The sequence below is a fragment of the Diabrotica undecimpunctata genome, chromosome 4 (assembly GCF_040954645.1).
Source record: "Diabrotica undecimpunctata isolate CICGRU chromosome 4, icDiaUnde3, whole genome shotgun sequence".
Lineage (NCBI taxonomy): Eukaryota > Metazoa > Arthropoda > Insecta > Coleoptera > Chrysomelidae > Diabrotica > Diabrotica undecimpunctata.
The window spans coordinates 136,192,385-136,209,327 of NC_092806.1; the positions used below are offsets into that span (position 1 = coordinate 136,192,385).

General features: G+C 32.8%; 1 protein-coding gene across 1 annotated transcript in view; it reads right to left on the reverse strand.

Annotated features, from left to right (window-relative positions):
* The window catches only part of LOC140440092 (arrestin homolog), a 729,008-nt gene that overhangs the window by 460,638 nt on the left and 251,427 nt on the right, over positions 1-16,943 (reverse strand). The window contains exon 4 of the mRNA XM_072530366.1: positions 15,861-15,959. Within this exon, the coding sequence (XP_072386467.1) occupies positions 15,861-15,959 (99 nt within the window). The remainder of the gene's footprint in view (positions 1-15,860; positions 15,960-16,943) is intronic.

The window sequence follows — 16,943 nt, forward strand, 5'->3', positions numbered from 1 at the left end:
ACGATAATAAACCGGTTCATTTGCTTAGTACATTTGTTGGTTCTGAGCCTACTTCGTTAGTCAAGAGGTGGGATAAGAAACAAAAATCAAGAATTATTGTATGCTGTCCAAATTCAGTGCAATTTTATAATAAATTTATGAGAGGTGTCGATCTTATGGATTCACTAATTGCTCTTTACCGAACAGACATAAAATCTAAAAAGTGGTATCTAAAAATATTTTTTCACCTTCTGGATTTAGCTGTTGTTAACAGCTGGTTGTTGTATTGTCGTGGTTGCGATTACTTTGAAAGAAAAATCAGTTGCCTTTGTTACAGTTTAAGTCCCACTTATGTAGCGTACTGTTAGCAAGAACTGACCAGATCAAAAACAAAGGACGTCCCAGGCTCAGTGAAATTGAGAACGAAATTGTAAAAAAACGGAAGAGAGGACCTACTGCTATTGTACCACCGAAGGAAGTTAGGCTTGACCAAACCTTCGACTGGGCCGTATTTTCAAGAAAAGGGAAGATGCAAAAAACCAGGATGCTGTAATACTTCCAAAGTAATGTGCGATAAATGTAAAGTTGCTTTATCTTTTACAACTACAAATATTTGTTTTTTTGATTGGCATAATAAATAAGTATATAACTTAATTCGTTAGTTTTTGCTGCCCACAGTTGCCTGAAGGCAATACTCCCAAAACTCTCCCCAAACAAAATTTAAAAAATCTAAAAAAAATACTAGTTGTAAATGGATGGATATTTGAGCACATATACAAATTAAAACATTTTCTCTTAAGTTTACAAAAAAAGTAGGGCAATAGAGGGCTAAGATATTTATATTTCACTATATGCTCTATCATTTGGTTTTCATTTCAAATTAGCACCTATGACGAAATTTATAATATCTAAGATCTAGTGCTTTCATATGAAACTGGAATAAAACACTTGGTAGATAATATTTATTCGTTTTGAGTACACTTTTTTTAGAACCTAGTATATAAAAGAATAAATATTTGTCTGTTCAGTGTTGTCCAAGTCTGTAAAACATAAACAGGCTTAAATATTAGATTATACATTTATTAAGAATGTTCAATTTCTAAATTGAAGATTTTATATTTAAAAATATGAATAGGTTTTTACATTTTATTTGACGTTTTAATCTTTTAATCGGAGTTCATTTTTCGAAAAACTATAAAATTGTGAGAACAAATTGCTATGTAAAAGTACAAGGTACTATTCTCATGCTGTGAGCTTTGCTGCTCTGTTACTTTTATAACGCTTAAACTATTTTTAATTTATTGTCAATGTTTTTGAGGCGGGTTTCCTTAAATGACCATTTTTAAGGTTAGTACGTTTGATTAAATGAAATTGACATTAATTTGATAGTTTCCATTTTATTAGTACTGATGGTATATGACTATCATCTGTTGGTTCTATATATCAATTTGAACGTGGAAGTAAGAGCACTCTCTTGTTAGTAATTTCAGTGTAAATTGTGACGAAACCAGAAATAACCCATAATATTCTTCCCGTGTGATCTTAGTATTTCCGTTGATTGAATAGTATAGGGTATCCAATATTTTAATCAACGGTATGTCAGAGTTTTATTAATTTTTATATATATTTGCAAAATAAGAAAGAAAGTTCAGTACAGGCAGTTACACAGCTGATCTGTCAATTTAGAAGTAAGAGCAAGTAACAAAACTGTCGACTTATTTTCAAATGTACTGCAAAGTTATTTAAAAAATGTGACCGAATTAGCGTAACACCTGTTTTGAAAACTAAATATTATGAGACGAATTGGGGATATTATATTACACAAACTAAACCGCTTGCCTACAAAAAATATCATGAAAATACGATACGGTAAGAAAGACAGCTAATTGCCACATAAGTATCAATGTAACTATAGCTCACAAAATGGGTTCAATTACATTGCAATTTTTAAATTTTTCATGATAAAATAAAGTGATTGATTGTTGTTTTGAAAAGGTAAGTTGTTTTTTTATTTTTGTATTCCTATCATCTGATATTGTAATATCAACAACATTTTTCATAATATATTCTAAAATAACGAAATTACTAATAACGAACAAAAGTTTTATTAATTTCTTGTTAATATAATTATGTAGAAATTTAGAGTTTTATCTTGTTCTTACTATAGTGCTAAAGCACAAATGTAGTCATAGTCTACCGTATTTTTTTCATAGTGGTCATAGTTTTTAATTGTAATATAGCTTATGTGTTTATAATAACTAGCGCATAGAAAATAATAAAATTTTGTACCCTGTGCTTTATGTTTATTATCCTTTATTGTATTGGAACATCTAGAAGTATAGCAATACATTTTAATTGTTGAACAAAAGAGAAAATAAAAACACTTTTTGTGGTGTGCCACTTAACCATACACAAAATCGTACACAAATAGTCAAATGGTAGTAAAAGTCGATAAAGGCCGCCAGACGGCAGAGGCATCGCCGCGCTCGATGTCTATAAGTACTATGAAATGTTTTTCATACAGTTTTCGGATCAGATTTTTCAAAACATCAAATTACATCTTCTTTTTGCCTTTCTTTATTTAGGCTAACCGCTACTGTTTTTTTCTTCAGCGTTTCTTCTTAATCTACATTAATGTTATATTACAATTCTTTCTGGAACGAGCTATAATTTTTCTCAAATAACCATTTTGTGTGGTTTAGTCGCCTTAAGGTTTAGCATGCTTTGTCAGATGCTCTTTAAAGTCCCTTTTAATATTAATATCGTTTGAGAAATTTTTCCCAGATACTTATATTTCGTTTTGATTTTCAATCTTCTTTTAATGTTAGTTTAAATGGTCTAGTAGTGTGTTCGTACAGTTCAGTTATAAGCAAAATTAGGTGTTGTACACCTAATTCTTTTAGTATCAGTCATAAGTGTATTCATTTGACTCTGTGGAACGCTTTACGATAGTCTATAAAACAAATCCATAGTGGGATATTGAATTCCCTAGACTTTATACTTTTCTTGGACTTTTATTATAATAATTTTAAAATTAAATGTTTAATGAAAATCTCTACGCGACTTTAATGCATTAAATATTTTAATTAAAAATCGACATATCTATTGAAATTAGACAGTAAAAAAGTATGTTATTAAAGATTGATTTATAAATTATTGTAGTTTAAATTCAACTACGCTATGAAACAAATATTGCATGTCATAAACTGCAGTAATCCAAAAATTATAAAGATCTCCCTGTTGTTTGAGTTTTCTTTAATTAGTAGGGTAACAAACATTATAATCCTACCGAAGGAGTCTCTAATTTCATAAACTCTTACACGATTACTCTATCCGATCTACGTACATTTATGAACTAAATGTTTTAGTGACAATGCCTTTTAATAAAAAATACTAATTAATAAAAATGGAAACTTAACTTTTCCAAGTTTATAATAGACACTTTCTTATGTTTAAAAATATATAAAATAAGTAATATAAATTACCGCCTTGTTTATTAAAACTAAAAAGTAAAATAAAGTTATGTGTCGGTTAACAATTTATATTTAACTACATTAGCGAAATAATCCTGAAATTCCTTCACGACTAAATTGATGGATATTTAAATAAATTTCCTGCTGCCTTAAGTGTTAAAATGTACCTGCTGTAAAATTTAAAAATCTACTACTAATACAATTATTGGCAACATCTCAGGAGTTTAGAAATGTATGCAACATGGTAAATACGGATCCCAAAAATGGTTTATCCTATTGTGGAGTCCACTTAATGCTACATGTTGGTCGGAGTCTACATAAAGCGCTACTTAGATAATAATATACACGGTGTATATTCTACTGGAGTTAGTATAATACCGTTTTAGAACGGAGCTTACATTAACCGCTAGATGTATATATATAAATATATCAAAATAATTTTTTTATTTAAAAAAAATGTGTGGTAAAAAATAAAATAATTTTTAAAAACTGTAATAAAACTTTCATTTTGACGATTTCTTGAATTAAAGAGCTTTACATAGGTTTACAGCTTTAATTAGCTGTACTGGCGCGTACTAAGAATGCCTTGGATAGACAAAATGGTCAATACCGAGGTAGTGAGACGAATGGGTAAGGAGATGGAATTATCAACAACTGTTAAAAGAAAGAAAGCGACATATCTGGACCATGTGTTCTGTAGTGATAAGTATAATCTGCTACAGCTTATAACGGAAGGTAAGATTAAAAGTAAACCCGGTTTAGACAAAAAGAAAAAAATCAAGTGTCCAAATACCAGAAACTGTAGACATTATTTATGCTTCACAAAACACAAAAACATATCGTTTAATGGCCATCAAACTTCGGTTACATTTGCAATCTTGGATAAGCATCTATCGATTATGCTTAGTCATTTCCTTATCACAGATAATTAAGGAGAAGCCATAGATATGTTAAATGAATTGATCTTTGCATGTTCGAAGGTGAGCCTCAGAATATACTTGACCAAAACTAAGTTTAAGACAAATATGGTCCCCAATAACCATTTAACTATTCAAGACAAAGTGGTAGAACTGGTGGAGAAATATACTTATTTGAAATTAGAAACTATGACTCTAACCAGGACTTTGGCTTTGAAATCGAGATTGAATCAGAAACGAGGATCTGCGAAAAAAAACGAGTATTGCTGATGTCGTGGACCGCATATCGGAACTAAAATGGAACTGGGCAGGCCATGTAGCGAGAATACATGCCTCACAATGGACGAGCAAAATTACAAATTGGAGGCCAAGAGCAGACAAACGTGGTAGAGGAAGACCACCTACACGTTGGGCTGACGGCATCAGGCTATCACCAACGGAGGCTTATATCCAGCAGTGGACGTGATAAATAAACGCTGGATGATGATAATGATGCTATTGTTTTATTCAGACAGCCTGCGGCTCTGTTCGCTTTATTCACTTAATCTTTCGCTTTAGTTTCTAGTTTTCCGTAGCTAGATATTATGCCTAGATATTTAAACTCCAACACTCCAGTTTTAATTTACATCTTAGTAAATTTGCTGTTGTAACCATGCATTTTGTCTTTAAACACCACCTGGGTCATTGCGTAGAGAATTGAGTAGCTCTGCAGTTACCGCAGCCAGTCCCAAGCCCGGATAAAATGTAGAGAGCGATTGGCAAGGTTAGTAACCTACCAATCGTAAAAACAAATACTGCTCAACGAAACAATGTACAGCCTCGGAACCGGAACTGGAGAAACTAAAGAAAAAATCTCGAGGGAACAGAAACGGCATATTACAGAATAATTAAGCGACCAATATTGCAAAACCAAGTTTTAAATGCAATCATCCAAGAAAGGCTCCAGTACACACCATTAAGGGAGGTGGCCAAGAATAAGACAAGAAGGTTCTTCAACTAGGCCACAAGAAGAGTCTCAAAGACCAAATCAACAAATATCGCATACAGACGATAGATCGAGGAAAACAGACTAAATGACCATCTAATCAGAGTCCGTCAGGCGGTTGCTGAAGACAGCCAAGCAAGAAATTAGGTACGTTGCCAAAAGTGATACTTAGAAAAACAGTCCAGGAGTCCAGCTACAAAACAAAAACAGGTCCCGAAGAAAATTCGGCCATACAAAGTAAGCGGTGCACAAGCGGAACGTTGGCAGGAAAAGAAAGACTAAAATATATATTTTTAAATTGTACATATTATTAGTACATGTTTCTTTTATATGTTTATTTTTATATTATAGCATTGATTAAAAACATGCACGAGACTAGGCGATAAAGCCTATTTGAAAGCCACACACACTGTTGAATGGTACAAACTAAGGATTTATTAGGTTGTAGTGTGGAAACGTCTATAAGAGCTTGGTTAAAGTCTAAAATCTAAAATTCCACAAACTGGATATTTCATATATTTTTATTGATTTAAATTCTAGATTATACTGATATAACCTTACAAAGAATTTTAATATTTTCATTTTTTTTTTCATTTTCTTTATTTCATTTGGTATTCCTTATTATTTTATGTAACCTTTTTTTCTTAATTTTATTATAGAATTAGACCATTTATATATTTCTAAAGTAGATTATGTTACACATCAATCTCTTTATCTTTATGTCGATACGTTATTCTCAGAAAACCCTTTAAAGTAATCTTGCCGTCAACGTAAGTGATCCTTAAGTATAGCAACAAGATTTTATTCCCTTGCCACTTATTCCAATAACCTAAGTTTTTAATGGATTGAAGTGAAAAATGTCAGATGTAGCTTATATATTTTATAAGTATCGGGAAATGATTATTTAAAGAACAATCAAAAATACATACTTAGAAGTATAGAAGAAAAATAATAAAAAAAAATATTTTTTTTATAAATTTTTATAGATTTACTTAATATTTTGGATTTGTTTATATTTAGTTATATTTATTAATCAACAAAAATTAATTATTCTTGTTGTACTTTACCAGAAAATCTTGTGTTTATGTGCTTTAAATATATCTCTTTTACCGCTTTAGCGTGAGATTATTGTTTCTATTTAATTGTTCCATTTTGTTTCGCTAATTACATGTTTTACTTTTTTTTGTTGTTTTCTGTCTCTCTCCAATGGCGCTACAGCCCAATGATACTATTTATTATTTAAATACTGGTATGATATTAATAAAGAGGTCAAAGAACGGAGGTAAACGAACTAATAGAACCAAAACACATAGAAAAGGATACATGGATTGACTACCTGAAAAAACTCTATGCAAAGAAAAAACAAATGACGCTAGAACGAGAAACACCAGAAATTACTACAAATGAAAAACTTAATATAAATGTTTAGAAAGTTAGGAAAATACTTGAAAAGCTGAAGAACAGGAAAGCAGCAGATAAAGAGGGTATACCAAATGAATTACTAAAATATCGTGGAGCCGCAATGACAGAAAAATTAACAAAATTAATAAATAAAATTATAAAACACAATAAAATACCGGAAGAACGAGCGAAATAATTCTACTATTCAAAAAAGGAGATAAGAAACAGCAAGAAAACTACAGAGGTATAAACTTGTTACATACTACCATAAAACTTACAATTAAAATTTTACAAGTGCTGATAAATCAGAGGATAAGTTTGGCAGATGAACAACAGGATTTTCGTAGTGGAAGATTGTGTACAGATGCAATATTCGTTATAGAGCAAATTACTGAGAAATCACTAGACTACAATAGACCAGCATTTCTGTGTCTGATTGACCTGAAGAAAGCGTTTGATAGAGTAAGGGTCAAATATGTAATCCATCTTCTTTATAATAGAGAAGTTCTCCTAAACATTATAAAAATTATCGAAAACATCTACCAAAACAAAAAAATAGAAGTCAGGAGACACGGACATCTTACAGAACCTATAGAAATAGGTAGCGGAATAAGACAAGGGATTCATTGAACTTTATACTCTTCAATTTAGTTATGGATAAAATCATCAAAAGCGTTAACAAATGAAGAGGATACATAATGGAAAACAAAGAAATAGAAATACTCTGTTGCGCAGATGACGCAATATTAATTGCCCAAGATGAAGAAAGTCTGCAAAGACTTTAGTCCACAGAAATTAAGTTCACATATTTAACATAAGAGCAAAAGAATTTAATATGACAATCTCATCTCAGAAAACTAAAACAATAGTAGTCAGCAAAGAACCAACCAGATGTAAAGTAGAAATTGATGTTATCAATATTGAACAAGTAAGGGAAATAAAATACCTGGGAATTATACTGTCCACTTATGGAGACTTGGACAAAGAAGTGACAGATCAAGTAAAGAAAGCAAATAGACTGGCAGGATGCCTTAATAACTTATAAAAATTTATAAAGCCAGTGTAAGACCAATAACGAACAAGGAAGTTCTAGAAAAAATGAAGAAGGAACCAGAGATTGTGTTTACGATCAAACGCATAAAATTGCAATATCTGGGACACATTATGAGAAATCAGCATCTTTACTCACTGCTTCAGTCTATATTGCAAGGTAAAGTCAAAGGTAAGCGAGGGCCCGGTAGAAGGAGAATATCATGGCTGCGGAATTTAAGAACATGGTTTAAGAAAACCTCAACGGAGCTGTTTAGAGCCGCAGCGAGCAAGGTCATGATTGCCAATATGATTTCCAACATCCGAAATGGATAGGAACCAGAAGAAGAAGAAGACCAATAATGAAATATGCCTCAGAAACAAGACCCGACACAGCAACAACGCAAAGGCTACTGGAAACAGTAAAGATGAGAGTACTGAGAAGAATTACAGGAAATATGCTAAGAGATCGAAAGGGAATTGAAGATATTAGAAGAAAATGTAGGAGTAGACAACCTTTCATAGAGGTATATAGTTTATGTAGGTTTCTAATGTTTAACTTCCTCTAAAGTTTGGGACATCTCTAAGAAGACTGTGGAGAACATTTCTTCTTTTAATGTATTTTTAATTTTCAATTATGTATAAGATTTTACGCAGATGTTTAATGGTTGAACATTTTTCTTTAAAGCGAGAATAACGAAAAGGAATCAGGTTTAATATCAACACCGTCATGTAAATTTTAGATCTCCCAATAAGATATAGTCTTAAAAAATCTGCAGGCAAAAGAGAACGGTTTGGAAAGACGTACCGCGTACATAAGCCGATAGTGGTTTTAGTTGGTAGACATTGTACCATGAATGTATCCGAGGGCAAGACCCCTAAACGAGGAATTGCATTCGGAGGTATTCTGTCTAGTCTGAATCCAACTCACGCCAGGTACAATTCTCCTGGTACGGTCTTTAGAAGATTTCCACTCTCACACACACATACAAAAATTCTTAAAAAAAATCTAAAAAAATAATTGTTTTTAATAATTTAGTGTATTTTGAAAAATAACGATAAACATTCGTTCGTTCGTAAAAAATGCTTTATAATCTTTTCAAAGTAATTCTTTAATACAAAAAAGTGAGTTGAATAAAAATCTGGCAAAAGAGTTCTATAGACGGATTTGATCAAATACTCGTTAACCTCTCGACACTCAAAGGAAAAAGTTAATTTAAAATTTGTTTTAAAGTATTCTAGCGAAACGAAAACGTAAAGAAAACTTCGTAATTAATTTAAGATTGTGTCAGACGTTGTTACAAGAGATTGGTTCTATTTTCGCAAATTGAATAATGTTGGAAATTATATTCGAGAAATTAAAATCCTATTAATAAGTTTAAATCTACTTTTACTACTTTACGCTTTAATTTAAGTATTGCTTCAGTGAATTCTGTAACGTCCACAATTTTAAACGCTTTACTAGAACTTCAAAAAGAGTTTGTTAGCGGAATCTTGTATTTTAAAACTGTATCAATGCGACACCCACACAAATCTTGAATTTTAATGTTGATATGCAGGCAGGCGGTACACTTTGAAAATTTATTTTATGTACACATAAAATAACTGTTTTCCCGAGTTTAGATACGTATTTTAGTCTAATAATAAACCACTAGCTTTAATATTTATCGACTATGAAAAGGCAATTTTCGACACCGTAAATCAACAAAAAATGTTGGAAGCCTTGACAGAATGCCGAATTGACTATCGGTATATAGATATAATTAAACACATATACCAAAACGCAACAGCCAGTGTTAGAGTGGGTGATCGTCAAACCCAGAAATTCCCGATACAACGTGGAGTACGCCAGGGGGACACCATATCGCCAAAACTGTTCACTACGCTTTTGGAATATATATGTAAAAGGGCAAAACTGACCGACAAGGGCATAAACATAAATGGAGAAAAGCTTAGCCATCTAAGGTTTGCAGATGATATTGTATTAATAGCTAATAGGATAGATGAGGCCAAAGAACTTTTAAATCAGCTCTACCTTTCCTCTCTAGAAGGGGGATTGAAAATAAATATATCTAAAACCCAGATGATGACAAATCTTGTAGTCAGCGAAGATATATGCGTAGGAACAAGATCCATAGACCAGATAATGGCCTATAAATACCTAGATCATGAGATTCGCATAGGAAAAGATAACTAAACCGTTGAGCTTCTCCGTCGTATAAGACTGACTTGGGCAGCCTTCGGCAAGCTGAACCATATTTTCAAATCGTCTGATATACCAATATGCCTTGAAAGAAAAACGTTTAATCAGTGTGTTTTGCCAGTGTTAACTTATGGTGCGAAAACGTTGACCATGACAAGGAGAACAGTTCAAAAGATCCGTGTGTGTCAAAGGGCGATGGAGCGTGCTATGTTAGGCGTTTCACTACGAGACAAGATCCCAAATCGCCAGCTACGACAAAGAACAGGAGTGGCTGATGCAGTAGAGAGAGTAGCAACACTGAAATGGAACTGGGCAGGTCACGTGGCTCGAATGACAGATAATAGATGGACAAAACGGATACTGGAATGAAGACCAAGAGATGATGCCTACCGAAGCAGAGGTCGTCCACCAACACGTTGGACTGACGATCTAAAACGTTGTCATAGGAATTGGATGCAAGAGGCACAAGATCGAAATAGATGGAAAATTATGAGGGAGATCTATGTCCAGCAGTGGATAAGTGAAGATTGAATGATGATGATGATGAGTCCAATCATCAGAGATTTGACCTTTAAAAATCATACGAACAAACCAAATCTTGCTAAAAATATTAATTTTGAGATCCCAAAAAAGTTAACGAAAGAAACGAAGGAAGGCTCGTGGTGCTGACAAAATATTTGCAGAATTGTTACAGCTATTAGATGATGAGAGTATTGCGATTATCACCTCGTTTTTTATAGCAGCGACAAATTTCCAGATAGCTGGTTAGAATCAACATATATAAATATACCTAAGAAAAGGAACGCCAGACAGTGTAGCGGCTATCGACTTATCAGTTTAATGAGTCACACGCTCAACATTTTTAAGAAAATCTTAAACTGTCGCATATATAAACTTTGTGAAGGGATAACTGGTGATGAGCAGTTTGGTATTCAAAACGGTATGGGTACTGGGGGCTCTTTTTTGCATGATATTCTTACAAAAGAGCATTGGAGAAACAACAATACGCAAATGGTTTCTAAAATTATTCGTCGATATAATAAATATCGGAGTAGTACCAGCGGAATGGAAGGAAATTCTCCTGCTACCGATACTTAAAAAGGAAGACTCGAGAAATCCTGAAAATTATAGAGGCATTAGTTTGATGAATAGTACATTAAAATTGTTAACTGCAGTCATAAAAGATAAAATCGAGGAAAAAGCGAACATAGCAGATGAACAACAAGGCTTCCGGAAGAACCGCAGCATAATAGATGCAACTTTTATTATCAGACAAATAATAGAGAAGTCTATTGATTATGGAAAACCAGCATACATGTGCTTGGTAGATTTAAAAAGTGCTTTTGACAGGGTAAAGCGAAATGATATCCTAAATTTATTACAAGCTGAAAAAATAGGCCATCAGATAATAAGGACAATTAATGAAATTAACAAGAACAACAAGACCAGAGTTATAATGCCATCAGGGGAAACAGAATGCATAGAACTAAAAGGAGGAATCCGCCAAGGAGATTCGCTCAGCCCATTGTTATTCAATATGGTGATGAATCAAATAATTCACGAAGTAAGAAAACGACGCGGATACCACATGGAAACGCATAAAATTACGATACTATGCTATGCCGATGATGCAGTACTAATTGCTGATAACAAAGATGACCTGCAAACGACAAAAGACCTCCACACCTTCAATATCACAGCAAACAAACTTAATATGAGAATATCAGTAGAAAAAACTAAATGTATAGTGATCAGTAAAGAGCCGCGTAGATGCAAAATAGAAATAGACGGCAAAATTCTAGAACAAGTAATTAAATTAAATTACCTAGGAGTAGAGATCACTAGTGATAGGGATATAAGAACAGAGACCACAAGGCAAGCATTAAAAGCGGCAAGAGTAAGTGGTTGCCTCCGAGAAACCATATGGCGAAACAAATATCTGACCACGGAAAGCAAAATGAAAGTATACAAGACAACAATAAGACCAATTCTAACATATGCAGCGTTGACCGATACAAGAAAGACGAAATAACAAATCAACAATATCGAAATGAAAGTAATAAGATCAATAGCGGGCATATCATTAAGAGACAGACAAACCAACAGAAGTATACGTGAACAATGCAAAATTAAAAATATTAACAGGTAAATAAAAACAAGAAAAAAAACTGGAACGAACATGTAAACCGAAGAATGAGACCAGATAGATTAGCGAACATCTGTAAAAACAACAAGCCGTATAGCAGAAGACCCGTTGCAAGGCCGCCAAAAAGGTGGAAAGATAATTTACAGTCAACAACGACTGAAACAGAATAAGAGGCAGACAAACAGGAGTAATCCTAGTCGCACAAAGAAGAAGAGAAGAAGAAGAGCATTGAGTTTAGAAAAAATATTTACGTATGTTCTTTAGATTTTAAAATAGCCTTTGGTAGAGTACCATACACACTAACTATTTCAATGCTTGGAGTCAGTTGGTCTGGACACATATGACATTAGATTGCTCAAAAATCTTTACTACAATCAGACCGTTTTTATTAAGGTGGATCAAGAGGCTTAAGCTAAAGTTTCTATTAGGCATGGTGTGAGACAGGGATATCACCAATGTTGTTTAATGCCTTTACTGAAACATTTTTTGAGATACCATTAACCCTAGAACAGTAACCTTAAATTACACTCCCGTAGACATTAATAATTTGTAATATTTACGATTTTTTTTAATTCCAAAAAAGTAAAACAAAAAATTAAGATTAAATTTTAATTAATGTTTTAAATGAACAAAGGAACATTTATATGCCTAAAATATGGAAAAAAATTTAGAATTTATTTATCCACGTCACAGGTAACGCAACAACGAGCAACGTGTTCTACGCAAAATGCTCATTTGCAGTGATTGCAATGAAGTGACGTCATTCTTCTTTTTTTGGAGGGACAGATGTAGCATATTGTACGTTTGTTAGAAGGTTGATTGAGGTCAGCAACTTCCAAAGGAATTTCAGTAAGTCATAATTTTGTGAGTTGTTGATATAGATTTAACATAATAGCCTTTATTGTGATTGGTTCCTGATTATTTATTGATAAATTATAATTTTATATAATCCAAGAGTGTATACACACTATGTTGATCATACCATAGAATATAAAAAGCGGCCATCTTCGAGTTTTTCGGGAGCAACTTCGGTGGCCACACATTTGGTCGAAAGTGTCCACGCCACCGTTTGTTTGGTTATAGTGCAATATTATTTCTGGGTTTTTAGTAGTTGGGCAAATAATTAAACCTTTGTACATTGTCGATAAAACTAGAACGGTTATGTTCCTTTTGGATTTATTGAACACTAACGTCTTCTCTCGGTCAAAGCAAAATCTTGAATTTTCGATTTCTCTGTTTTTAAGATTAATCATTTCAGGGGATATCTCTCGTTTATTTTGCCGCAAAGTGAGAATAATTGTATGTGTTATGAGGATTCTTCAAAAGAATATCCGCAAGGTTCACTGAATCAAACCAATTGTCCATTGTGACGTTTCGGTGACTTCCGTAAATAGTTTCAGTCCACTTTTTAACATAGTATTCTCCTAGAGATTCTCCATTTGTGTGCGTGTATTTGCCGAGGTAAAAGTATGAGTTTAAGGTGTACTTAGTACCCACGTCGCAAGTCATCACAATTTTAATTCCGTACTTGGCCGGCTTATTCGGGATATAAATCCTACAAGATAACAACCGCTTGTCAATAGTTACATAGCTACCTGGTCGATAGGATTCTTTACAATTAAAAATATATGTCTCCAATATTTACGGATAGGGGCAAAACTATCTATATTTTTCTTTCAGTTATTGTGGTTTTGTCATCGAACCTAAGATAATGTAAAAGAAAATTAAATCTTTCGCAGCTGATTATTGCTCTATATACGGAGCAAGACATTTTGGAATAATCAAACATCTCTCTAGTATGAAGATGGGCATCAACAAGGGCATTTAATTCATCCCTTTAAGCCGATTTGAGTATTGGTGTGCAACATAATTTTTTCGAACATAGAATCGTTCCTTAAACACAAAAATACATCTAATGGTGTATTAGCATATTTTGCCTATCCAGATGGTCCTTGAACAATATGCAAAGTATTCTTTTTTGTAGTACGTTTCCGAAGATTAGATACAGTACATCTGCTATGACCATTTTTGCCTTTGAGACTCGTAGTCAAATTGAAAGTATGCGGTTCAGATTCTTCCACAATTTTTTCGGTTTTTCGTTCTTCAACTTGTTGAAAACACATTTCTATATTACCTTTTTCGTTTTGATGAGGCTGTTATTATTTCCTGAAATGAATGGTCTTGTTGAATGTCGGTTTCCACATAAGAAATCTCATATTGAACTCTACATGAAGTGCTAGGCATAGAAACAGAAGTAAAATAATCAGTGTTCTTAAATTTTACGAATAGTTACTGTTCTAGGGTTAAATAATCGTTGCGAAGGTGGAAGGATACGCAGACGATAACGCCATAATGGCAGATAGTCTAGAAGACTTTCAAACCCTTTTGGAGCTGTTAACAACTAATGCACCGAAAAAGTCCCAATAATCAACGCAAAGAAAACAAAATGGATGGTGGTCGGAAAAATTTATATCAAAGACTAAGTACTAAAATTAAATAGCAAAATCCTGAAAAGAGTGGAACACTGTAGATATCTGGGCAGTTGGATTGACTGCAAGATTAAAAGTGACGAGGATATTTCGGCCAGAATAGAACTTGCACGAAAAAGATGTATTAACCGACATTCTGTATTGTGCAGTAGAAGTATATCATTGACCACACGTCTAAGAGTATTGAAGTGCTACGTCTGGTCCACTTTGTTCTATGGATGTGAAACCTGGACAACAAAAATAAAAAATCTTAACAAATTAGAAGCGTTTGAGTTATGGTGTTACCGTCGCATGCTCAGAATCCCGTGGACAGCACACATATCTAACGAACGCGTGCTAGAAACCGTGCACAAAGAGCGAGAATTGATCAACATCAAAATGAGAAAGGTCCAATACTTCGGTCATATAATGAGAGGACCTAAATATCGTTTACTCAGGTTGATCATTCAGGACAAAATCGAAGGAAAACGCTGAGTCGGAAGAAAACAACTGTCCTGCTGCGTAACATTAGACTCTGGATAGTTCGAACGGTCGAGCAATTATTTCATCTAGTTGCCGACCGAGAAGCTGAGAGATAGCCAACGCTTGAAAATAAGCACGAAACACAAAGAAGAAGATATCGGAAATAATTTTGTTAATAAAGATAAACAAATAAGAATTTTTTTAAGCACTTACTCTATTTATCAAATTATGTACGGCACTGTTTTATAATTGTATGGAGATGAAAAAAATAATGTTTTTTAATATTGTAAAAACTTCTATAAGCAGCCTTAAGGAAAATGTACTCTGTTATATGCGCAAAATAATTTCAAATTAGCGTCAGCATAAAATCGATTATTGTATTGTAACTTGCATACATGTTGCGCAAATTGTGCAACTTAGTGATAATTTTATTTTATTAAAATAAAATGTTTATTTGTTTATCAAATTCTCTCATTTTTCATTGATAAATAGAATTGAGAATTTTTCTTTGATAAAAATAAACCGTACGAAAACAAAAATTATAACTAATGCAAAAGATAGACAGATGGAGTCAAAATCTGATATATTTTTTGTAAAATTTTAGTGTTCTGTCCACATATACCTTTAACATGTTTTTTTATAAATAATGAGGTAACAACAACAATAATCTGCTTCTACAACCAACCTTAAGAAATACGAAACTACATAGTTAAAAAGCTTTTACTTTATAACAGCAATCTACGAAAGTAATTTATTCAGAAAATGGAAAAACTCACCTTTGTGCGCTCATTCCATCCGGTATTTGAGTCGCTGCTTTTTCGTCTTTTTCCTCTTTCTCAGCACCAGCCTCCAACTTTCCATGTTCACACTTTGTTCTGTAAAATAAAAAGAGACGTCCGTTATTAAGACTTCTTGTTCAGCGTCTAACAAGTTAATTTATTTAGATAAGCGTAAATGATTTTTACATTTTTAAAATTAAACAACTACCAAGTAGTGTGTTCGAATTGAGAAAAATTTGGTTAATTTATCGAAAAAAAAAATAAGTGCTTTAAAAATACACACACATATACATATATATATATATATATATATATATATATATATATATATATATATATATATATATATATATATATATATATATATATATATATAGTTTGTCTGATGCAGGTCTCCATTTCATGGTTTTCTTAGTAACTGGGTTACTAGTTAAGCAGGAGAAGAAGAAGATGTGTCATCCATCTGAGTCTCTGTACCTTGATAAATCTGACGATGTTTTTTCCGTTCAAAAGCTCTCTTACTTGGTAGTTCATCAGTTTTCTAAATTTATTATTACCTAAATTTAGTAGACCAACTATTTTGAGAATGATTTTTTTCTCTAGGATCCTCAATATTTCCTTATCTTTCTATGTCAGACACATTATTTCAGCACCATATGTGACTACTGGTATAATTAGTGGTCTGTAAATTTTCAGTTAAGTAATTTGAGTAAGCTTCTTATTTTTAAGGTTGAAGTTGATGCATTTCCAGTGAGTTGAGTTTCCTGTAAAATTTTTTTTATTGATTACTATGCTTCTATCATAAGTGTCATTAACCAAGACCCTGAAAATAACTGAGCAAAGTGTTCTTCGTCAGCGTACGCCACAAGTTGCTATGACGATGGTATTATTGTTATGTTTATTGTATTGTATTGTATTGTTATGTTATGTTATGTTTACCGCAAAGTTAGTATATTCAATAGATCAACTATCTATTTAAAATACTTAAATACATCATCTACGAAACCTGATCTTTCTACATTCTGTACAATTTGTATCCATATCTCCATTTTTGACCCCCGGACCGACTATAGTGGTCAT